The 23,832-nt window shown below is 36.0% G+C and overlaps 5 protein-coding genes across 11 annotated transcripts; 2 read left to right on the forward strand and 3 right to left on the reverse strand.

The window, feature by feature from the left end:
* Positions 1-70: 70 nt before the first annotated feature.
* LOC103871572 (zinc finger protein WIP3) lies at positions 71-4,489 on the reverse strand. The gene is made up of 3 exons (XM_033274013.1): positions 4,482-4,489; positions 2,270-2,902; positions 71-1,185 (listed from the first exon to the last, which is right to left on the reverse strand). Exons 2-3 carry the CDS (start codon positions 2,855-2,857, stop codon positions 760-762), a joined length of 1,014 nt encoding a protein of 337 aa, XP_033129904.1. The 5' UTR covers positions 2,858-2,902; positions 4,482-4,489; the 3' UTR covers positions 71-759.
* Positions 4,490-8,148: 3,659 nt separating this feature from the next.
* Positions 8,149-12,377, forward strand: LOC103871577 (protein NO VEIN-LIKE). Its single transcript, XM_033272672.1, has 5 exons — positions 8,149-9,206; positions 9,282-9,619; positions 9,711-10,296; positions 10,455-10,574; positions 11,624-12,377. The coding sequence occupies exons 1-5, from the start codon at positions 8,799-8,801 to the stop codon at positions 12,254-12,256; spliced, it is 2,085 nt and encodes a 694-aa protein (XP_033128563.1). The 5' UTR covers positions 8,149-8,798; the 3' UTR covers positions 12,257-12,377.
* Positions 12,378-12,647: 270 nt separating this feature from the next.
* LOC103871576 lies at positions 12,648-14,411 on the forward strand. Of its 4 annotated transcripts, none has more exons than XM_033272675.1 (4): positions 12,648-13,065; positions 13,176-13,350; positions 13,424-13,635; positions 13,715-14,411. In XM_033272675.1, the coding sequence occupies exons 2-4, from the start codon at positions 13,192-13,194 to the stop codon at positions 14,301-14,303; spliced, it is 960 nt and encodes a 319-aa protein (XP_033128566.1). In that variant the 5' UTR covers positions 12,648-13,065; positions 13,176-13,191; the 3' UTR covers positions 14,304-14,411. The 4 variants fall into 4 exon arrangements, with proteins under 4 accessions (XP_033128566.1, XP_033128567.1, XP_033128568.1 ...); XM_033272676.1 differs by having other exon boundaries at positions 13,221-13,350; XM_033272677.1 differs by lacking the exon at positions 12,648-13,065 and having other exon boundaries at positions 13,077-13,350; positions 13,416-13,635.
* Positions 14,323-15,733, reverse strand: LOC103871575 (U-box domain-containing protein 4). The gene has a single exon (XM_009149838.3). It carries the CDS (start codon positions 15,426-15,428, stop codon positions 14,457-14,459), a length of 972 nt encoding a protein of 323 aa, XP_009148086.1. The 5' UTR covers positions 15,429-15,733; the 3' UTR covers positions 14,323-14,456.
* A 240-nt stretch (positions 15,734-15,973) lies between these two features.
* Positions 15,974-23,806, reverse strand: LOC103871579 (transcription factor TGA9). 4 transcript variants are annotated; one of them, XM_009149843.3, is made up of 13 exons: positions 21,501-23,806; positions 21,141-21,300; positions 20,612-20,706; positions 20,017-20,090; positions 19,426-19,647; positions 18,774-18,812; positions 18,536-18,595; positions 18,158-18,235; positions 18,016-18,064; positions 17,629-17,900; positions 17,266-17,487; positions 16,382-16,524; positions 15,974-16,284 (listed from the first exon to the last, which is right to left on the reverse strand). In XM_009149843.3, the coding sequence occupies exons 2-13, from the start codon at positions 21,224-21,226 to the stop codon at positions 16,197-16,199; spliced, it is 1,428 nt and encodes a 475-aa protein (XP_009148091.1). In that variant the 5' UTR covers positions 21,227-21,300; positions 21,501-23,806; the 3' UTR covers positions 15,974-16,196. The 4 variants fall into 4 exon arrangements, with proteins under 4 accessions (XP_009148091.1, XP_009148090.1, XP_018514993.1 ...); XM_009149842.3 differs by having other exon boundaries at positions 20,017-20,102; positions 21,501-23,802; XM_018659477.2 differs by lacking the exon at positions 21,501-23,806 and having other exon boundaries at positions 20,017-20,102; positions 21,141-21,464.
* Between the last annotated feature and the right edge of the window lie 26 nt (positions 23,807-23,832).

Consider the following 23,832-nt stretch of genomic DNA (forward strand, 5'->3'; position numbering starts at 1 on the left):
GTGTTCTCTTATTCTATAAAACTTTTTTTTGTAACTTTGCGAACAAATAAGATTGAAAGCATGTCACATATGTAATGAAAAGAGAGATTACAATATTTAGAAAGTCTCAAAGGAGGATTATCGTACAATAATAGAGTGAAGCACACCAATTTTCTCATCTAATACAAATACATGAATGAGAGAAACAGAAAATTCACGTGCTTCACAAGATAACCACCCTTAATAAAAAAAGAGGAAACCTAGTTAAGACTGGAAACAAAGTACAAGCTTACTACAAAGATAAACAGGGGTTTTACACAAGCAACCAAATGCTCCCCGACAAATACATCCCTCGGAGAAAGAGAAGTTTTTGTTAGAGAGCATTATTTAAATTAACCTCTTCTTAAGGTTATTTTTAGTCGCAAAACACCCTAACATGCATGATAATAGAACTAAAACACACCAAATACTTAAAACGCTCAAGACCTCAAATTTTACAAGTGTTAGATAGACAGTGTGGGGTTCTATGTAGACTCACCATAAATATATCCCAATAAGAAGATCTAAATTTTAAAATGTTGCTTCGTTTTCTTTGCTAAGATGTTAGATTTGATGTAATTGAGTCTAAGTCTAACAAAGAATTTCTCCCTTTGCAAGATAGAAATTCTTTGTTAGACTCGATATTTTTTGTGGTTAGAAGCAACATTTGAAAATTCAGATCTTACCTATATGGACCGATGGTTCCCACAGCCCCCACGAGTCTACCTAACGTGGCTCTGATCACTCTGTGGTGACACATTCCGTATCCTCCTCAAACCCACCAAACGAAAGAGAAGGGTGAGGAGAATGTCCATTACCAAAAGACTTGATGTGGTCTTTAAGAGACCTCTTGTGCTTAAAGTCTGATCCACATGTACAATACCAAAGCTTCCCACAGTTTTTCTCATGAGTCCTCCAGTCACCTTTCACGGCCAACGCTTTGCCGCATTTTCCGCAAGAGAAAGGCTTGGAGCCATGCTTACGTTTGTAATGTGTCTGAAGTGTACGGAAGTCCTTCAAGGGCTTGGCACGTGGATGGTTGATGTTGTTCTTGCATCCTTCCGCGCAGCAGTAACATGGTAGACGCAGGATAGCTGCGGGTTGGGTTGTGCCTTTCAGTGAGTCTGCTCCTTTTCTGAACTCTGATCCATGTCCCCACATATGCATCTGTGTTGGGTATATATTAATTCATTAGAACGTAAAATATATCATTGCATTGATGTGGATAACTTATTTTTACAGTTATGTTTATATATATGTGAGATGATTGAGTTTATGAATATTAATGTCCATTATGTTATAAATGGGACTCCAATGTTTGTTCAAGTTAGAACTACACTTTCTAATATCTATTATATATGTCACTTCACAAGTTCAGTTAAAGAAACCATTGATGTAGAAAAAAATGTGTTTCCTGCTTAAAAGTAGGGATTGGTGTAATGTTTGTAAAATTAAAGTTGAGAGGAAAATAAGTTTATATTGAATGGTAAAGTAAAGAATCCTAAGTAAAATACATATAGAATGAATGATACTTAATTAGAAGCCTTTTACTCATATTATCATTAGGTGAAGTAATCGATTGCATAGATTCAGTAAAAGTAGTGTGATCATTGTTTTTTTCTTCCTTTTTTGTTTCTTTCTGAATTATACTTTACCAAATCCCACTCTGATTATTTTTGCTTTTTGGCTTTTCAACCAAAAAGGCACCGCAAAATGAAAAAAAAGTCAAAAGATTTATGAAGATTTCTCAACTAATCCAGAAGTTATACACCCAAACTATCTTCTTTTAGGTGATTGGGGGTTGTATATCTACTACTACGATGATTTACCAACCGAGATTAATTACCGTAAAATTAAGTCATTAAAGTTCATAATCTTTAGTTTACAACTAAATTAAAGTCCTTTCATACTCTGTATGTAATGATGTTAGTTTCAGTACTCCTATGTCTGTTTTCTTTTGTTCAAAACAAAAATCATGTATCCTGTATTTGTGAAGGGGAAAGTTGTTTAAAATTAAAGGTACAGTACATTAAGAAATATTTCCTTTCAGAAGATATAACCGTAAATGTTATACCCTACGAAATATTTCAATGGACAAAATTGCAAAGGTAAAGTTGACATAGTGACAATGTTTCTTACTTTGTTAATATGACACAAAGTGATAATGTTTTGACATAAAATGCAAGATTTGGTGAATTAGTGGATGTGTACCAAAGCAACTAGGATAAAGATAATAAGAGAGAAGACGTACCTGCATGTTATTGTACCTATTGAAGGTTTTGCTGCAAATAGTGCAAGCAAATTGCATTGGACCGACATGAATCTGAGCGGGACTTGGTATCCAAAACCTCTTCCCACAGACTTCCATATCCAAATCATTCATCTCCTCATCAATGATCATCTTCCTTCTCTTCTTCATCATCACCACTTCATCATCTATTATCTCTCTCTTGATGGGGCTCTTCTGGTGATGATCGGATGTTGTATCAGAATCATCCTCCACAGAGCTACCACGTCGATAGTTTGGCAATCCGATCTGGAGAGTAACCACATCATCATCATCCTTCTCTTCTTTGATATCATCCAAAGCCTGACTTTCATTTTCCATGAGCTTGTTTAGAAGAGGCAAGCATCGAATAGACGTGTTGAGTGGTTCTTGTGGTTGGTATGAGAATAGAGATCTTTCCAACATACTCTGGTGGTTTGATCTTGATATAACATCTTTGGTCTTGATACGAAATAACAAAGAAGAAGAAGACGACGATGGAGCTTTAAGCCATTCAATGAAGCTTGGAGATTCAAAACCTAAACCCATCTCATGAAGATTCCTCAAACTCATCTCTCTCTCTCCCCCTCTCTTTTGTTTCTCTCTCTCTCTCTCTCCCTCCCAAGAAGATGTGTAGGATTAGTAGGAAAAGGTTATATAATCATCAACCTTTCTGATGTGTGTGTAGGTTCGTCAAAATAGGTCCCCTTTGTTCTTCCTACCCCCAATACGTATAGTTAGATATGATAATGTTCGCACGTGTCTTCGTACGCGTTTACACTAAGGAGCAAAATAGTGTAATTTTCTTCATAATAGTGTGGTGGGTCTTACTTCATATATAGTGAAAAAGAGATGCACCAGCACAAGGTTTTTCAATGAAAGAGAATCCTAAGACTCATTCATTGAGACAATTTAATTATTTTCTTCTTTACACTCTTTTCCTTTCACATTTAGTATTACTAGGTAACATCTTATACCCAACAAATACGATATCATTCATCATTTTATAGTCATAATATCTTTTAAGTGCATATAGACCGGCGAAGACGAAATTCATCATTACATCAAAACAACAATTTCAACATCATTTTAGCCGTGTTTTAAGGGATCAATGATAAAAGCAAATTACTATAAACTCACGCGTTCTTTCTTATTGACGTTTGATGATTCAAGTAGCAGATGTTACACGAACTTTGATGATGATGTATTAATACTATTCCAAGAGTTTCCTAGGACTCAGCTCCATGTAATAGTAGATGAATTAACATAACGGGAAACATACGCTTGGAACTTGGTTCATTCGTAGTACCTGTCTAAAAATTATGAGAACCTTAAAGTTTAAATTAATACAGTGACGTCCAATTCATTACATATACTGGCAAAGACTAAAACATAATAATTAAACGATCTACACATAGTATTTTGTATTTACATAGACTTACACTAATTGAAACATCTAATTGTTCAGTGTCGTTGGTGTTAAGTAGAAATTAACTTGAAAATTTTAGTGATTACTGAAAGGCTTTGGTTTGCACCACCACTAATTAATCAATGCAGTGATACACATACTTGCTTCCAAAATATAATTAAAATGATATATTTATAGATTCAAGGTTTAAATAATGATGAAAGGATTAGTAGTTGGAAAGATTACTTTGGAAGAGAATGAGGTAGTGGAGTTTGACCTATAAGCACAAAATTTTAGTATAAAATACATTGAAAAAGAAGATCTTCACCGCAGAAAATGTTGAAGGTAACGGCAGTTTAGTCAATACCTGAAGGAATAAAATACTTAAAGATCTAATCTATACATGTAATTAAATAAACAGAAGTACAATAATCATGAAGCGAAATCTACAAGCTTATTCAATGTATGTGTGTTATAAATTTATAATCATTCACGGAAAATCTATGGTTTAATTATAGGGATTTTTGCAAAATTGACCTACAACTTAAAGTCAAACACAAAACTAACCTCCTTTTTTTTAAAAAATTGGTTTTGCCCTATTCACCCCACAAGTTCATATAATTTACGAAAATGCCATCAATTTTTTTTTTTTTTTTTTTTTCGAAAATGACATTTTTACTCTCTCACCCTCATCATCTTCAAGTAATTACAAGATTGCCATTGTCATCAATACCATAACCACCATGAACAACCAATTTGAAGCTCTTAATGCTCCCAAAATCGATTTACCCTTCTTTTTTTTCCATTCTTGTGAACTAAACACAACATATCTCTCACTTTCTCTCCACAATGAGCTAAAAAAACCCAAGATTTTGATTCCAAAATTTTTATGGTTCATAGAGTCATAGAAGCTAACGATTATGGGTGGGTGACTTTCGTTTGTGATTCTGTGTGCTTGGAGAAGCCTTATGTATGCTAAGGAACTTATCTCACCAATATAAGGTATGACATCGAGTTTTTTTCCAGATCTGTTCGTCAGACGACTTACTTGGGAAGTCGTCTGGCTGTAGACGACTTACCTTTCAGTCGTCTGGCTGTAGACGACTTACCTGGAAGTCGTCTGGTCAACGCAGAGGTTATTTTTGCAATTGACTTTGAAATCTGTAACCTGAGACGACTGAAAGTTAAGTCGTCTACTATTGTTTGGTTTCAAAAAAAATTCCAAAGAACCTAGACGACTTACATTTCAGTCGTCATAGGTTAGTTTTGCATTTGACTGGATAATTTCAGAAGTTTGACTTCCCCAGACGACTTACATTTCAGTCGTCTGGCAAAAATTAAAATAATAATATTTTTTTAAAAGTAGACGACTTAAAGTTAAGTCGTCATAGGTTAGTTTTGCAATTGAAAAAAAAAACTTCAAGATTTAATTATACACAGACGACTTATAATTCAGTCGTCCACCAGACGACTTAATTGTAAGTCGTCCAGGACTTTTTTCCGAGATTCTGGTCAAACCTCGTAAATCTTGGACGACTTACATTTCAGTCGTCTGGTGGACGACTGAATTATAAGTCGTCTGTGTATAATTAAATCTTGAAGTTTTTTTTTTTAATTGCAAAACTAACCTATGACGACTTAACTTTAAGTCGTCTACTTTTAAAAAAATATTATTATTTTAATTTTCACTAGACGACTGAAATGTAAGTCGTCCAAAAAGTCAAACTTCTGAAATAATCCAGTCAAATGCAAAACTAACCTCTGACGACTGAAATGTAAGTCGTCTAGCTTTTTTGGAGTTTTTTTTTTAACCAAACAATAGTAGACGACTTAACTTTCAGTCGTCCGAAATAACAGATTTCAAAGTCAATTGCAAAAATAACCTCTGCGTTGACCAGACGACATATAGCTTAGTCGTCTAGACAACTTAGATTGAAGTCGTCCGCGTCTTCTCCACTAGTTTTTAAGTCTTCTACGTTAGTTTTTGAATAACTTGTATTTTTAAGAGTGATAAGTAACTTCAAGATATGTAAAACTCATATTTACAAAATATGTTCTCTCCCTTAGTTTTACTAAATTTGACTAAGTTTTTCAATGCAAACTTATAAAAAATATGATATGCTTTGACTAGTTACTATTGTTTGTTTCCATCTCTTACCAACATTCTTGTTTATTATGATGAGAAAAAAGCCATTGGAGTTTATTATTGCATATGAGAGATCCAAAGATAAGAAAAAGGCTACTAAAGTCTATTATTTTATTGATTTGTAAATGTGTAAACACATTGTTAGCACATTTAATACATCTTGGAAAACATTTTTACTGATTTTACAAAAAATTCACAACTAAAAGAGTATACATGCAATTCACAAAACAGACCACAAACAAAACTATTATAGATCATTCATCTACAAAGACAAGCTTGGATTCCACTTGAGTAGACAAGACCAGACAACTTTTAAGAAGTCCAGACGACTTCCAGGAAGTTCAGACGACTTTGCCAGAAGACTTTTAGGAAGTTCAGACGACTTCCAGACGACTTTACAGGAAGTCCAGACGACTTTTAGGAAGTCCAGACGACTTCCAGACGACTTCCAGACGACTAACAAGTAAGTCGTCCCAGAAGTCTTCCAGATCTGAAAAACCTGCATATTAAATCCAGATCTGAAAAACCTGCATATTCAAAAACGTTCAAATGGCTTAAAACAGAAAAAATGAGTGGAAGATTAGATAAATCTACCTTTACAGAACACACAAAAATATATATCTAAAAATAATAGATCTACCTTCAAATTAGTGGAAGATGAGTATCATCTAATTAAAAACCTGCAAAAAAAAAAAAAATACATTAGTAAGAAAGACATGAGACAAAATTGAAAAATTCATATAAAGTTTGGTGTTTTCAAGTCAAAGAGATTAGAGTGGGTTTGGAGAGTTTTAGTTTGGGAAAAAAGTAAGAACTTTATACAACAAGAAGTTACCAAATGAAGAAAAATCAGACATAAGAACTTACCAAAACGCTCAGAAAAATCCAGACGACTTCCTGGAAGTCCAGACGACTTCCTGGAAGTCCAGACGACTTCCTGGAAGTCCAGACGACTTCCTGGAAGTCCAGACGACTTTGTCAGAAGACTTCCAAGAAGTTCAGACGACTTCCAGACGACTTTCAGACGACTAACAGGTAAGTCGTCCCAGAAGTCTTCCAGATCTGAAAAACCTGCACATCAAATCCAGATCTGAAAAACCTGCATATCCAAAAACGTTCAAATGACTTAAAAATAGAGAAAATGAGTGGAAGATTAGATAAATCTACATTTATAGAACACACAAAAATACATATCTAAAATTAATAGATCTACCTCTAAATTAGTGGAAAATGAGTACCATTTGATTAAAAACCTGCAAAAGAGATAGATTAGTAAGAAATACATGAGATAAAACTGAAAAATTCATATAAAGTTTGGTGTTTTCAAGTCAAAGAGATTAGAGAGAGGTTGGAGAGTTTTAGAATGATGAACATTACATTTTTGTTGCAACCATTTGAGAGGAGGAGAGAGAATGTGTAAATTTTTCTTTATATAGGGAGACAAAAAATCCAATTAGGTTAAATATTTTTGACTCAGACGACTTCCTGGACGACTTACATTTCAGTCGTCTGGTGAAGAAATTAAAACAGACGACTTACATGTAAGTCGTCCAGAAGAGTTTAATATTTTTAGCTGGAAATTAAATATTTTTAGCGGGAAACTAAAATAGAAGACTTTCCAGACGACTTACAAGTAAGTCGTCTGGACGACTGAAATATACGCCGTCCGGGTAAATTATTCAACAGACGACTGAAATATAAGTCGTCCACACCCTAAACATAACCCCTAAACTTAATTATCTAATTAAACACTTCATAAAACCAAATCAAACTTAAAAGTGTTTACTATACACAGAAATAAACACATATAAGTGAAAACTAATTTAAAAAAAAAACATTTTAGTTTTCCAAAATCTAACCCTAACAATACATACAATACTACAACATATGTTTGCCAAACTCCTAAACCAAAGTATTTCATGATTCACTACTTCCACTCATCTATCTTCAAAACAAATCAATTTTATCATATCTTAATTTATATCAGTTAAAACTGTTTATAATTACTTGATTTTTATTTTTTACGCATCAAAATATTTTTTTACAAGATTTATAAATTATTTTTAAAATAAACTGGTACCAGACGACTTACACTTCAGTCGTCCAGACGACTTCCAACATCTCAGACGACTCAGACGATTTACTGGGGCTATATTCGTAAAAATGGCTTCTGTTTTTTTGTTTGGTCACAAGGGGCTGAGCTGTAATTTCACTAGGCTTTTAGGTTAGTTTTGCATTTGATTCAAGTTTGGGTATAGGTTTGGGATTAAAATCAAGTTGTGGGTTAGTTTTGGCAAAAACCCCCTAATTATATGCAACATACTAGTGACTAGTCTATGGTTATATCTTTTTGTGAAGCGTACTTGAACCGCTAGTCAATCATCCAACACAGGACGGTGCAAACATGCTGTAGTCTTTTGTATTCTTATATTTGTCTAAATAGTAAAAACCAAATAAAAAACATATAATTTTTTTAACGCTAGATATATTATGCTATTACAAACTCTGAAAAATATTACAGACAATTTTACAACCGACAATTCTATATGTCTTATAAAGATTCATGTCTGACTGCATCATCTGAGCCGTCATATCAGATCCATCCTTGACAATACTCTTTGCGCTATATTGTAGTTCTCTTGTACGATGTTTCTCTATTAATTCGCATATAAACATATAATTTGTGAAATGTTGTTTTATTAAGGAAAACTTAGTTCTAAAATATTAAATGGGAATTACTTGAAAAGTTTATTGATCTCATGATGGTATTTGATAAGATTGGGTCATACTATGTCGAACAAGAATGTTAAACCGGAACCGGAATTTAATCCGGAACATTGTACCTTAAACCCTCCGAATCAGCTAGAGACTCTCCGGACGTTTGACCTTAAACCCTAATCCTCCTTCTCTCTCACTCCAAAAACATATTTTTTTGAAGACTCGCTTTCGCGCGCCGATCAATGCAAGGGAATCACGACGGCTCGTGGCCCCTACGCGCCTCCGCGAACGGTGGAAGCGGCGGGTATCATCCTCAACCCACTCGTATGTACTCCAATTTCAATATCCAACAACCGATCAGATACAATCTCCAAACCCAGCAGAATCTCAACTTCGCTCATCCACCACAGATCCCAACCTTCCGTCCTCAATTCCATGGATCATGTGGCAATGTAGAAGCCATACGAATCGATAACGCCGTCAAGGAGACGCGTAGATCGCTCGTTGCTGCTGGAGAGAACGTTTCTTCGATTAGAGTGTCGCAGTCTGTTTTAGCACAGCTACAACAGCAGCCTGATTCTCAGCGATCATTGGGGATGCAGATGCAAGACGTTCCTTCGCTTCGCCAGCTCATGACCCTTGAAGGCAAGGTAAAAAGTTAATTCCTTTTTTTTTTAACTTTTTTAACCGTTTGAGAATCTTTAATATTGTGATGTTGCTTGTAGATATATGCGTTTATTCACTGCTTCATTGGCGCTAGAGGGATTGTGACTCTGCATGATTTGGAAGTAGCAATATGCCGAAACGAGTTTGTTGATTGTTTTGATGATTTAAAGTTGGGACCTTTGCTAAGGCATCCACTTGTCTTGTTGTATTTCCCGTCTATATCTGGTTGTTCTGGTCCGGTTCAGATCACTAGCGAGGAGATAATATCGTTTCTTGATAGCTATCTGAGCACTTACGGTATGGACGATGTTAAGCTCGATGACTTCCTTGATTATGTTGCTGAGAAGAAGTCTGTTATAGGCAAGGAGAAGCTTGGTGTGCGTATTCAGAGCTTGCGGTATGATATTTTGTTTCTGTAGTTGTTAACGCAATAGATGTGTTCTCAAGATTCTAGCGTTCTCAACTTATTATAGCTGACTGTTTTATAGGATGTATGTATCTTTCATTCAAGATGCAAAGAGACAAGAACGCGAAACATTGGAGACCTTGCTGACTGGACTGCATCAGAAGCATCACAACGTTTCATCAAAGAAACAGCTGCGAGATAAATCCCCTACCGTCTCTGAGGATAGTGACGTAGCTGCTTTGCATCGTAAGGATTATTGTGGCAAGCATACAAGATATGATTCATCGAGCTCAGATGACGATGATAGTGGTGATTATGAGGTTAAATATGTTAATAGCTCTGACCATGTCAGTAGTTGTCCATATCCATCTGTTGCAGAAGAGGTGAAGAAACTTGGGAGGTCTAAAAAGAAAAGGAAAGCAGAAACTAAGAAAAGGAAGGCAGAAACTCGTAGTCATGAAAAATCTGATTTGTCCAAACAGCTTAGAAGAAGCCCTTCTAAATTACGTAGAGGACATGTGAAACAAGAGATACCTGAACCGGCGGATGATTCTGATACCAAGCAGGTTTTCAGTTTCAATGAGGCTGATTTCACACTCTCTGAAGGAGCTTTGAGATTGTTCATTTCGACTTGGAAGGACGCTTGTAAAGAGCTAAGCATGTCAATGGTAAGTCCATGTTGAGTATATCGAGATTGGACGTTTTTTTTGAATCATGTATCAGATATATCTTTCCGCTTGAATCGGATAGTGAATTATCTTAAGCGTGGAGCAGTAGTGAGGCTGTATATTTGTTTATTCTCTAATGCTCTCTTTTATTTTTGTAGTTTGTCGAGAAGATTTTGTCTTTTTACAACTTGAGAGGCTCCGAAGCACAACCTAAGACTAAGCGTAAAAGAGCCAAAGCTATGTCATCATTTCCATTTGTTGGATTACTACATGTCGCTGTGAGTCAGTGGTCATATAAATTTAGTTTTAACGTTTCTGCATTTTTCCTTTTGTGTGATTTCCTGAGATGCATTTTTCTTTGCTTCCGTGTTTTATTTAGTCCACTGAAGAGTTTTGTTAGCGGTGTCTGTTAATGCCTCATATTTTTATGTCGGAAGTTGCCGTTCTCAGGGAAACCTATCTGCTCATTGTTTGGGGAAACACTTGTTGGTTAGCTTGAAGGTCCCAAATGATGTCGTTTATGAGTCTTATGTCCGTCGGAAGTGAGTATATTTTCTCAAAAGTGAAAGAAGCGGGATAGTTTCACCTTTGAGTATATATTTCTGCCCCTTTGTTATTTTTGCCAAGTTGAAAAGATATTTGACTTTTACTGTGGAACACAGGCTCACTATTTTGAGTACTTTCTGTGGTACCTCCTTTTCGAAGCTAGACCATTTCCTCTCTTACTTCTACAACTACTTTGTTTTAAGCTGTTACTCTTGTTATTTTTTCTGTTTCTTCTTGTGCACTTTCTTTTTTTTTGTGTGGTTCAGTGGTCCCTGCTCTTGCGCTGAGACTTAGCACCCAGTTGCAATGTCTTAGAGTTGAGTAACAAAAATTTAAAAGTTTCCATAATTCAGCTTTGCTCTTTGATTCTGCATGTGCACATGACAATGTCACTGTAGCAGGCTGAAAAAAAAGGATAAATGTTGCGCCCCTTTTCTCTCCCTGTCCCACTTCCTCTCAATATCTTCTTTTTGAAGTAATTAATGGAAACCTTCCAAGATCTCTGGTCGCCGATTCGGTCTTTGTGACAAATCTGTAGGGGAATGAATGTCTGAGACTGAAACCTGGTTGCATTTATGCCTTGCTGTTTCTGTTTACACCTGAATTTGACATGAAGTTTGTAGCATCTGAAAAAAACTCATCTGGTTCCATGTCCTGTGGCAAAAGCATCTAGTTCAGTGTTCCATAAGTGTGCTGCTGCACTGTCTTTCTTCGTTTCCTTTTGCTAAAGGAAAAGTTGCCGTAATTGAATAGTAACTTTGTTTTTTCCTCTTTTAATCAGAGGGAGCTTGTAACAGAGGCTCTTGAGGGACAGAAACCAATGGAGATCACAAATAGAAACTTGGTAGCTGGATACGATAATAGTGCAGGCACAAGTTCACGAGCTACGAAGCCACCAATCCCATTGCATAACATGATGAGTAGCTCAACCTCAGGGAATCTTGCTCATGAATGGAACAACTCCATCTCAACTGACTTGAGCACGAGAGATCAGTTTCACACCGGCACAGATCGGGCTACACTTTTGCAATACACTGGTAAAAAAGGTGAAGAGATCGCTTTCAGATACTATGCTGCAAAATACGGCAAGGACGCTGTGGTTAGTTGGATAAACGAGCAGAGCGAGACCGGGTTACCTTACGACCTAGTAATCAAAAACAGAGGTGGGAAGAAAGAGTACATAGAGGTGAAAGCAACGGTATCAGCAGCTAAAGATTCTTTCAACTTGACGGTGAAGGAGTGGCAATTTGCAAATGAGAAAGGAGAGAGTTACGTGATTGCTCATGTTTTATTAGGCAACAGTAATGCCATCCTCACACAGCATAGGAACCTTGTCAAGCTATGCCAAGAAGGTCATCTCCGGTTAATGATTATCATGCCCAATCAGCGCAACGGCGCCAAAATTGAATTCTAAAACCCAAGATTGGTAAGTTAGCAGTGGCATGAACTTAATTAAGATGTAAAGACAGCCAGCATATTAAAAACATGAAGGATGGTTTAGCCAAAGGAATCAGAAGAGGATTGTTTTGTTTGTTCTTCTCACTTGGTTTATCCACTCAAATTCAGGGAGGCTGGATACTTGTTTTTTCTTCAAGTAACTCAAATTCAGGGAGGCTGGATACTTACCCATAGAAGCCATATTTTTGACAATTAAAAGCCCATATTTTGACAATTTAAAAGCCCATTATGTTCTTATACCAAAAACCGGTTATGTGACATGGCATCCAATACTAGGCTAGATTTTTATGTGTAGATAGAAGAAGTATAGAACCCTTTGAGATAAGGAATATTCCATAATTCCAGAAAAAACTTAGATGTTGGAGAAATTTATATTTTCAAGGAATTATTATGGGAAGTTTCTAAATTTTCATATGCAAAAACGTTTACTTGTGGGAGAAGCAAAACTGAGATTGGTGAATTGACAGTGGCGTCTGGAGTTTAACAAAGGCAGCGAAAAGGATAAACTCTGGAGAATTTTTTTTTTTTTTTGTTAGACAAAGGAATCAGAAGAGGAATATTTGGTTTGGTCTTCTAAAATTCTTTATTCCTATTCAAATTCTATACACCAAGGAGTGGCTCTACTTGCTTTTTCTACAAGTAGCCGTCTTCTTTATCAATCATCATCATTATCTTGTGCACATAAAGATAAAATAGATCATTTCTTTGACTATTCAATCCCTTCTCTGTTCCTTCCAGATTCAAGGCAAATTATCTCCTCTTCTGGTATGTCTTCTTCTGTTCTAAAACTTGTGATGATGTTCTTGGTTTTGCCATTTTTCACACCCAAATTAATGAACTTGCTACAACTAAAAATCATTTCTCTTCATGTATAGTGACTATAAGTGTTTGATGGGGGATTCTTGTGAAAATTCAAATAGAGTTAAACTTCGAGATGGAAGATTCTTAGCTTATAGAGAAAGTGGGGTTCCAAAGGAGGAAGCTAAGTACAAGATCATTCTTGTTCATGGCTTTGGAAGCTCTAAAGACATGAACTTCTCTGCCTCAAAAGTAAAACATGCTCTTTAAATCTTGTCTGGATATTTGAAAAAAAAAAAAATCTGAACTGGATTTAGCTTTTCAGGAGCTTATACAAGAGCTTGGAGTGTATCTTTTATTCTACAGCCGTTCTGGATATGGAGACTCGGATGCAAACACCAAACGTTCCCTTAAAAGTGAAGTTGATGACATAGCAGAACTTGCAGATCATTTGGAGATAGGACCTAAGTTTTACCTTATTGGAATCTCCATGGGATCTTACCCAACTTGGGGTTGCTTAAAACACATACCTCACAGGCAATCATCACTCCTTAAACCAAAAAAAAAAGGCTAATCAAATAAGTAACTATTGAGAATATTCTATCTTCTTTTGTAGGCTATCTGGTGTGGCTTTTGTTGCTCCAGTTGTAAACTATCGGTGGCCATCGCTTCCTAAGAAGCTTATTAAGAAAGACTACAGGAGAGGTATTATCAGATGGTGTTTAAGAATATCAAGATTTGCACCTGGACTGTTACATTGGTGGGTTGTACAAAAGGTCATACCATCAAACAGTTCGGTTCTTGAGAGCAATCCAGTCTACTTCAACAGCCATGACGTGGAGGTGCTCAAGCGAACCACCGGCTTTCCCATGCTTACTAAGGATAAGCTACGTGAAAGAAACGTTTTCGATACACTAAGAGACGATTTCATGGCTTGTTTCGGGCAATGGGACTTCGAACCAGCGGATCTAAACATCACACAAGAGAGCTCTGTCCACATCTGGCACGGTAAGGAAGACAAAGTCGTCCCGTTTCAGCTTCAAAGATGCATTCTCCAGAAGCAGCCTTTGATCAACTACCACGAGATCCCTCAAGGCGGACATCTCATCGTCCACTACGACGGCACTTGCGACGCGATCCTACGCTCTCTATTGCTCGGTGAAGAACACAAAATGTACAAACCAGTTCTTCAACTCAACGTTTGAATTGATGAAACAAACCATGTACAAACAAAAAAAGATTCTTGATTCTTGATTCAAAAGCGTAACAATGACAATTACATTATGTATAAAAAGTGTGTGTGTTTGAATGAAGTAAATGATTAGCAAAAGTGTAACAATTAAATGATAAGCAGATGATCAGATACTACTTGGATTATCATTATCATTGTCACTGATCAGATGATCGAAACGTCGTGAATCGTTTGAAACGAGCTTCAACAGAGCAACCGCCTTCTTCCTCCCTTTCGCACTCCCGTTCTCCGCAACGTACACGATCCCTTCCATAGCTCCTTCATCCGCACCAGACGCAACCGCAGACGCGACTTCCAAACGCGCTTCGTCCCCGCCGCACCTCGCTAAATTCAAAAGCGCGCTCACCGCGTTCTCCTTGATCCGAAGGCTCGAGCCGGTGCACGGATCCAGCAGATCCGCAAGCACGCTGGCTCCGGAGACTCTCCTCATCCCTTCCTCGCTCTCCTCGCACCCCGCGACCTGCGCCATAACCGCCGTCGCGTCCTCCACGATCCCGCACCGCGAGTCCTTCACGATGAGGGAGAAGAGAGCCGGGATCGCGCCGAGGGAGATCATCGTTGATCTGTTCGCCGGGTGGAGCGCGACGGCGAAGAGCGCTTTGAGCGCGTCCTTGATCGATCTCGGATGCGAGTCTTGGTACCTGATGACGTGGATGAGAGAGAAGATGATGTCTCGCTTCGATCCGACGACGGGGCGGTAAGACTCCTCCGCGATCAGGAGGCTGTAGATCGCGGCGGCGGAGGACTGGACGGCGGCGGGGGAGGTGGTGGTGTCGTGGTGGCGGAGCGCGTGGGAGAGCGCGTCGAGAAGGCCGCGCGAGGACATGAGGGATTCGCGGGAGGTGATGGAGAGGTTGAGGAGGGTGGCGGCGGCGTTCTCTTGGGAGGAGGGGGAGGAGGAGTAGAGAGTCTCGGAGAGGTAGGGGATGGCGCCGGCGTCGGCGATGATGGGGCGGCTGTCGGGGTCTTGTTTGGAGATGAGTCTGAGCTCGGCTAGAGCGGCGGCTCTGGTTTGCTCGGAGACGGAGCTGAGCTTGGAGACGATGGTTTCTATCGTTCTGCGCTTTGCTGTTTCCATGGCGATGGGATCAATCTCTCTGTATCTCCTTACAAAACCTGGTTTGACTTTTTGTTGAACAAAGTCACTTTCAATTAATTAACAAGTTAGTTGGAAACTTGGAATAGTATTAACAAAGAACGAAAGAGTCGTCTCATTAGTGGAAACTAAAGTTGAAAGTTTGTTTGTTTACAAGTGAAAATGGAATGTTGTACTTATCCAGTGGATGTACTTTTTTTCTTACACGACATTTATGTTTCTGTCATTTGTTTGTAGATCATATGGGTTTATTAAGGCCTAGATTGGGCTTTCGTTATGATCTAAGCCTATGAAGTGTCTGGCCCATACACAGCCTGCTAATCTCATATATGGGTCTTATTATCAAGTGTTTTTTTTTTGTCGTTTTTAGATTTCGCCCTATCAAGTATCAACTCTATCTGTACGTCGTTTGTGGTAAATGTAAAAACTAAAAAGTACTCACTCATTTTCACGAAGAATGATATTCACTGTGTCCATTGTAAAATAAACGAGCCAAGTGCACTCTCCTCAGAAAATGAATGTGTCGAAAGCATCGAGATGTTTTTCTTTTTACTCATTTTCATTTGGCACATAAGTTGATTTGATTTACGTGGTACGTTAATTTCATATCATAAGACTATAGTTTCATAAAAAGGAGGTGAAGGAAGATCCTAACATGTCTAGTACAACATAAAGGAAACAGAGTGGGCGAAGAGTGAAGCTAAGACAAAGGAACTTGGCCCCATTTAGTCATAAAGATTCCATTTCGATTTAGAAATTGGAGAAGTGGTTCCGCGATGACTGAACCATCTGCAAGTCCGTCGTCGTTTGGCAAGATGTTTCATCACTTATCAGCGTCCTATTTCACATTAATAATAGCCAAAAGTTAATGGTTATTTTCTAAATATATGATGTGAAAAATGAAGAATGAGCTACTACTATAAAGTGAGACTTACTCTCGTGGTCGAGACAACCAAAGAGAGCTAAGAGCTCTGAGCCGTCCATAGTATTCCCCGATGACTAGAAAACAACGCGCAGCTTGTCGAACCGTCAAAATCCGACGCAGCTGGTGAACAGTCTGCTGCCTCAAGTTATCAGCCTTCAATTGAATTAACATTGTCAATTAGCTATCACAGTTTATTTAATTAACATTCTAAGACTCTCTAATTTTTTGGTATAGTTATAAAGAAGATAACAACGGCACACCTACTGCCTAATGGGTATTACAAAAGTCAATAGCTTGTAAACAGATTAATGAGAAAAATAAATAATTTGATCCAAATAATGAAAAAATTCTGTTGAGTTCAAAACAAAACTTTGAAAGAGATGTATAATACTTTTGACATATTCTCTTTGCTTTTTCTTCAGCTAATTTAGTAATGTATATAAAAACAAGTAGGTGAAAGAAATTTGGCTCTTGGAATAATTAAATTTAAGACTAAAGAAACATATATTATTATATGATAGAGGGAAAAAGCGGCAAGGAAATGGAATTTAAAAGACATGGCCAATTGGACATCATCTACAAAAAGACAATACGTGAAAGCAACATCTGATCAAATTTTAATTAGACAAACTTAGCCAGCCCATATGTTTGTACATACATGTACGCAAAATATTTGGCTATACCTTTCTATTTAATAAACAGAAATATTTTTATATCTTCAAATTATGTTTATATATATTTAATCTGTAAGTTGCGTTTGCAGTTTTTACTTCTCAATATGTTCAAAGAATACCAATATGTTGGTATTTTCTTACATGTTCATAATAATTTAGAATGTAAGTATAAACGCAAATGAAGTAAAAATAAATATATATGTAGGTTAGAAAATAGAACCTGGCGGATAAAGCCTTCTAGATTGGAGATTTTTCCGAGAGCGACAGCCATTTGTTGCATACCGTCCATGACGGGAGAGGCGGCGAGAGTATCGATAAGAGATTGCTGAAGTTGTTCGAGGCCTTGCGAGAGAGCCTCCTCCGCTTGTTGCGATGAGTGTTGTAGGCTATATATTCCCATCAGTTGTTGCTCCGTCAATAGATCCATTTGCGACACCAATATCTTAAAAACACACACACATTAAGTCCATCTCTCTTTTAGTTTTGATTTATATAGTTTCTCTAGATATGTTTCCATCTTATATTAGTTTATTGTTATGTATTAGTGTTACATTAATGTGAGCGATATGAAAAGAAGACGAACCTTGATGAGGTCAGATGGACGGAAACCGGCCATCCAGATAAAACAGCGTTCGGCAGGGGACATCCATGTACCGATGATGAGGTGGAAAACGTCAGCTTTAGCAGCCACAGCTTTTAATCGCAAAACCTCATCAAAGTGAGCTATGTAACCGTCAACGATCAACCTTAAATCATTGTCAGATAAGTGAGCCTGAAGACCGGTTCGAATCTCCGACATGTGACGGTTATCTTCCTCTAGCCACCTCTCATATTCCATGTCAAACATTGCAGCTCCTACGTACGTACAATATGTTAATAGTCATTAAGCACACATATATATAATGAAGTTGGGTCCAAACAATATTTTAATAAAATAAAATACTGCAAATGGTGTTTTAGGTTTCAGTACCGGAAGTGATGTTAGGTCCAGGTGGACCACAGCCACCCATAAACATCCCCTATATCGACATAAATAATATATGGTAAATAAATTAATCAGCACAATAAGGTTATACTATAAGACTATAAATTATTTAACTTTCAAGTGAAACCTGAGATCGAGCTCGCTGGAGTTCTTGCTCTAACTGGGAAAGTTTTATCCTACTTGATTCTAGCTGTTGCACGTAAGCCTGCACAAACCATATATTTTATGCATTTGTTATTTACGTATATCATAATATAACTCAACATTACTAGCTCGATTAAGAAATGTTCTATACTATATTCCTGTTAATACACACACACATATATCTATATATATAAGGTACTAGCTGATGAGGACTAACAGTATATCCAGCTGAGTATATCATTGTAAATATGTGAACTATTATTTTGACAGCAAAATGAATATATAGGAAAAATATAATTATTTTAAATAAATGATAATAATATTAGTGGGATGTGAAAAGATAGGGATTTGTAATGGTTACCTTTTTCCTAAGACGGCTTTTGCGAGCAGCTTCTCTATTTTGGGCCAAACGCCTCAATGTCTGAGATAATCCCATTTTAAGCACATTTTAAAACGAGAGGTTAACTTAGCTAATTCGGGGAAAATATGACCCAAATATAAAAGGTCACTTGAAAGTATATGTATATACAATACACATATGTCTCCTCGGGGGAGACGAACAAACGGGTATGAATTAATGATGATAAACGTTAAAGTACCTTAGCATCAAGAAGTTTGCCTGAAGTCGTAGCCTTCCTCTGCAATGTCAGAGAACAAATATGGAAATAGAAATAAATTCAGTGGAAAAATAAACAGAAATGAATTGGGTAAGTTAAGTTGACTCATGTGATAAACATTTATATATAGCAAATCAAAGCAGCTAGCATATATTAGTTTATGTAATAAATTAGAAAATATGTGTAACATCTATATATAACTAGTTATAATTATGGATGAAAAAATAAAAATAAAAGAGGGGATATTGTTTAATCATTACATAAAGGAAAACTAAAAAGAAAATAACACTGAGGAAGATTCTGCTTTATTTCACTTTTGGTTTTTATTTATTTGTATATTCAATTTGTCTTTTTTCAAAGAAGTGAGAGAGGTCAAAAATCTGAATCTCCTCTGATCCGTTTCCTTTTAGGGATCTGTGTTTGGTTTTTGTTTTATTGGAAGATTTGATAGGACATACACAAATATGAAATGCATGTGCATGCATATATCTAGTATGACATGTAGAGAGAGAATCATATATAGTACACATATCAATATATCATGTACATCACATCATGCATGTTACATGACTCGACATGCATATATCTCTTTCCAAACTTTGAAATTATTAAAAGTGATGATGATTATGAGTACCTTATCCTCAGTAGATTTTGGAGGACCTGGAGTTCGAGAAGTAGAGGGAAGTCCAGATGTTGAAGCTGAGTTTGCCATGTTGTTATTACGTTGATGCTGAAGCATGAGTTGATGATTCTGTTTGTTACTCATCGGAGACTCCGGCTGTTGACTTTCTGCTTTGCTTGAGAAATTTGCTGATCCTGAATCGGTGCTTTCTCCTTCGGACTTGGAACTCTCCTCCTGCAATGCATATTCAACATAAATGTACTTATGATCGTATAATAAACTCCATAATTAATAAAAAGTCAGAAAAGGCATGATTAATACTAAGGAGGATTTGACCTTAAGCGTATATAAATTGACAAATGGGTATGATTCAAATTGCTTCCAGTTTATAAAGTCAGAAGAAAGGAGTAATTAACAATTTTAAAAATCGCTTTCAGTTTTGAGGGAAAAATAATAGATAGTAAGAGGAACAAGTAAGCTGAAACATGTATATAAAAGAGAGTAAAATGTAAATATAAAAGAGAATAAATATAACTTTTTGTTTTGAAATACCGAAAAAGGAGAAAAAACAAGAAGAAAGGGTCAAAGAAGAAGAAAGGGTACAGTAGGAAGAGTTTGGTGAGTTCTGATTGGCCATGAAGGGAACATCTCCAGAGTCGTAGCTCCTCCTCCTCCTCCTGCAAATAAAGCTGCAAGTTTACCATCATTACATTTACGCATTTACATTTAACATATGCTCTTAATCAAGTAGTATATGATATTAATTATGTGCATGTGTGCGTTTGCTGTAATCTACTGCTAAGAATTAAACACATCATTTATCACGTGGATCTATATATAACATGACACGCTTACCAAATTTAATTACGAATATTTGTCAGCATAAATATATTGTGTGTATATGATATAGAGGAGGTTAGAGAGTTGGTAAAGGAATTTTATTTGATTTTTTATTTTAAAAAGAAAAAAAAACGAGAAGAGAAATAAATAAAGAAGTCACGCCATCCAAGGCTCTCTTTTGCCTCCGTATCATCACCAAAACACAAACCTATCTAAAGACTTGTTCAGACTCTCTCTCTCAGCTATATCATTATTTTTCTTTTTCCAGTTTCGTTTTTTATGTAAATTTAGAAAACTTTATTGGAGTTTGTTAAGGAACGCTCACGTCATGCAAAGATTTGAGAGAGGAGGGGCTTACGTGGCTTAGTTTCGTCGTTCCTATACTTAACACCTTGCAGAACAATTGCTTCTTCTAGCTCTCCGAAGTCGAAGCTGGAGGATCCATCTTGGTTACTGTTTCATTTAATAATTCATTATTCAATTAGCACTACAGAAAGAATATTCAGAATTAAAATTAGCAACAAATTATATTTATATAATATTTTAAAGAACAGTTAAATTATAATAACCATATTCCTAGACGATCGCCTATGATAAAATGTTTACACCAGAATTACAATTACTACACATGTAACCTATTCCGCATGGATCCATTTTTAAGTTCATGCGTTGACCATTTATTCTCATACTTCTAAGAATACGACAATTTGAGGATAAAACAACCCATCGGTAAATTCAGAACTAGTTATAATTAATATTGAATATTATTAAGAAAATAAGACCATTTATGTTTAACTATGAAAATAAGAAAAATGAGCTTTATGTATGCATACAAATGTAAATAAAAGAAGAAAAAAAAAAAAAAGACTTAGGGGAGATTTTGTTACATGAATCCAGGAGGTGGAGGATTGTTGCTGAGACCATGAAGAAGTGAATAAGAAAGATGATGACTATGGTTATGATTTGTAGCCATCTTCCTGGTTGGTGATATCTTCCTCTTTCTTGATCTTCTCTTCTACTTCTGTCTCCTTCTCAAGTCTCTCGTTTCTGTAAAACATTAGTTAGTCTTGAAAAGTTGAGAGAAATGGTTCACTAATAGAAACTTTGAGCTTAGGAGAGAGAGAGAGAGATTGCAAGTGTTAATTAATTCTTGATCCAAAGATTACAAATGATTGGAATATGAAAAAGGAACGCTAGTTGATGATGAGCATGAAAGTAAGATAGATATTATGTGTTTAATTTATTACCTTTTTGTGAGGTTTTCTATTTGCTTTGAGGTGTTTGAGAAGAAAAGATGAGAGAGAGAAAGTAGAATGGAAACTTTCTCGTCAAAAGCTTCTTTTATGGCTGAACAGAAAAACAAAGAGGGTCCAATCTTTTCTCTTACAGAGATACATATATACAAATATATAAATATGTGGGCGTCTATATATAGTTTAGACAGGAAATAATAAATAAGTAGTAATTTTATTGTATAATATTAAATCATTATTTTATTTTTGGTGACCAATATTAATTATTATTGTCACCCTTTCTCTCTCTACTTGTATGTGAAGAAACCTTTGTGATTCATCAGTCTCTCCTTTTCACCACCTTTCTCTATCTATTTCCACAGTAATTAAAAACAAAGTTCACTTGCTTAACTTCAAAAAACAAAATACTATATTTTTAAAGATATATCACACGAAGATCTTGTCCTTCACAGACTTTCTCTCCCGGCTATATTTTTGTATTGTGTGTGTATAGCTACTTTTTCTGACTAATACTTGGGTTTGAAAAATTTGTACAACAAAACTTGAAAACTATTTACTTGACCAACTTTATAGCTGTCAAGGGTCAAAGCCTAGTAAATTGCGGTGGTTGATCAGGAAGCCGATCTCTGTACATCCCATACATATCGAAACTATATAAATAAGTCAAATAAGTGAAGACATAAATTATAAGAGCTAAAGGAGCTTTATCCTTGTTAAAGAAAAGAGATTTATTCAACGTAGACGATAATGAGAAACTGGATACAAGATTAATTGGACGGAACATAAAATCTAACTGAGGTAGTTTTGTAATGAAAAATATTCAGGTAGAAAAAAACGGATTGATAAAAAATTAAATGATGATTTGTATTTTAGTAAATAAAATTAAAATAAAAGAGCAGAAAAAGAGGAGGAACCCACTAGAATCACTGACTCCTACTCCACAATCTCTCCCTCTTTGTAACCGCCTGTTTGTGTTTATTGGCTCCTTTTCGTCAAGTCTCTTTTTGGGCTTATTCAAGCACATAGGTTTTTATAATCTATCATCTTTTCTATCGTTCATGTTCACGTAGATGCATTTATATACATAACTACGTTTTGTATATGTGAAAGGAGTACAGTACATTTGTAAAAAACGTTTCTTTTTAATATCCTGGCAGCATGTTTCATGAAGTTCTCATTTCAAAGTAGTTTGTAAGTGGTTCTAACCCTCCCCACTCTCCACCCCAAAAAAAAAACAAAAAACTTATCGCATATTATCAAGAATCTTTGAATGGGCATGAAAAGTACAACATACTTTGTCAAAAATAATAGCATCTTTATGTTTTGAATATGATTTATGGATATATAATTTTAGTCTAGTAGCTACTCTGCTTCTCTAAATGATTAGATGAATACAACGCCCCCAGCTAGATTATCTAGGTTATTTTATTCGGATGATCTAATGATGTTGTTACGTGATTATAATACAAGATGAGAGATCATATAATGTTAAACTTTGCATCTATTTAGTAATAACAAGTACATTTTAAACATGTTTTTGCACATGAGAAGACAATGTAATATTGTGTCATAAGGAATGTTTGTTGACATGTTTATCTAAATAACAGAATCGAGTTAGTTTTTGTATCGAAATCGTAGCTCTTTTTGTTAAATGACCTTTGCGATATGGAGGGGGATAACCATAGCATGAATATAATTATATGACTACGTGTATAGTCTTCTTATTTTGATATATATATATATATAGCAGAGAGTGATATTATATACGTGACCATTTCCTCAAAGCGTAGTTCTTACTTTCTTTTCAACATATAGTTTTGTAAACTTCAATATCGAACAGCTTCCTCTAATCGGTTAACCTACCTTATTTAAGTTGAATAAACTATTTCGCTTCTACCAGTTCAACCAAATTATACACATTATATTATAATGACAATTATGTAGACGACCAATAAGATAACACTAATCGGCCATCTTGCATTAATCGTAAATAAACATATGAAAATATCGACAATTATAAACAGCTCAATTATCAAGTGTTATTTTAATTGGATTTGTTTAGTATTATCCTTAATTTTGTTGATGGGTCAACATCAACTCCCCCCGTCTGTCATCACCTAAATCTCAATGCCACATTTCAGATTCCTTTCCTCTATTAGAAATGGTTACATGTGATTCGTAAACAGCAGTCAATGAGCTTTCGCAAATATAAACCTGTCATTGCTTTCTTCTTTAATGTGTGTCATAATGTAATCCCTCAACGAAGTTTAGATTTAGATTACATAAAGTCAACATTAGTTTGTCTATTGAGATAGTGTTTAGATTA

This window comes from Brassica rapa, chromosome A06, assembly GCF_000309985.2.
Source record: "Brassica rapa cultivar Chiifu-401-42 chromosome A06, CAAS_Brap_v3.01, whole genome shotgun sequence".
Lineage (NCBI taxonomy): Eukaryota > Viridiplantae > Streptophyta > Magnoliopsida > Brassicales > Brassicaceae > Brassica > Brassica rapa.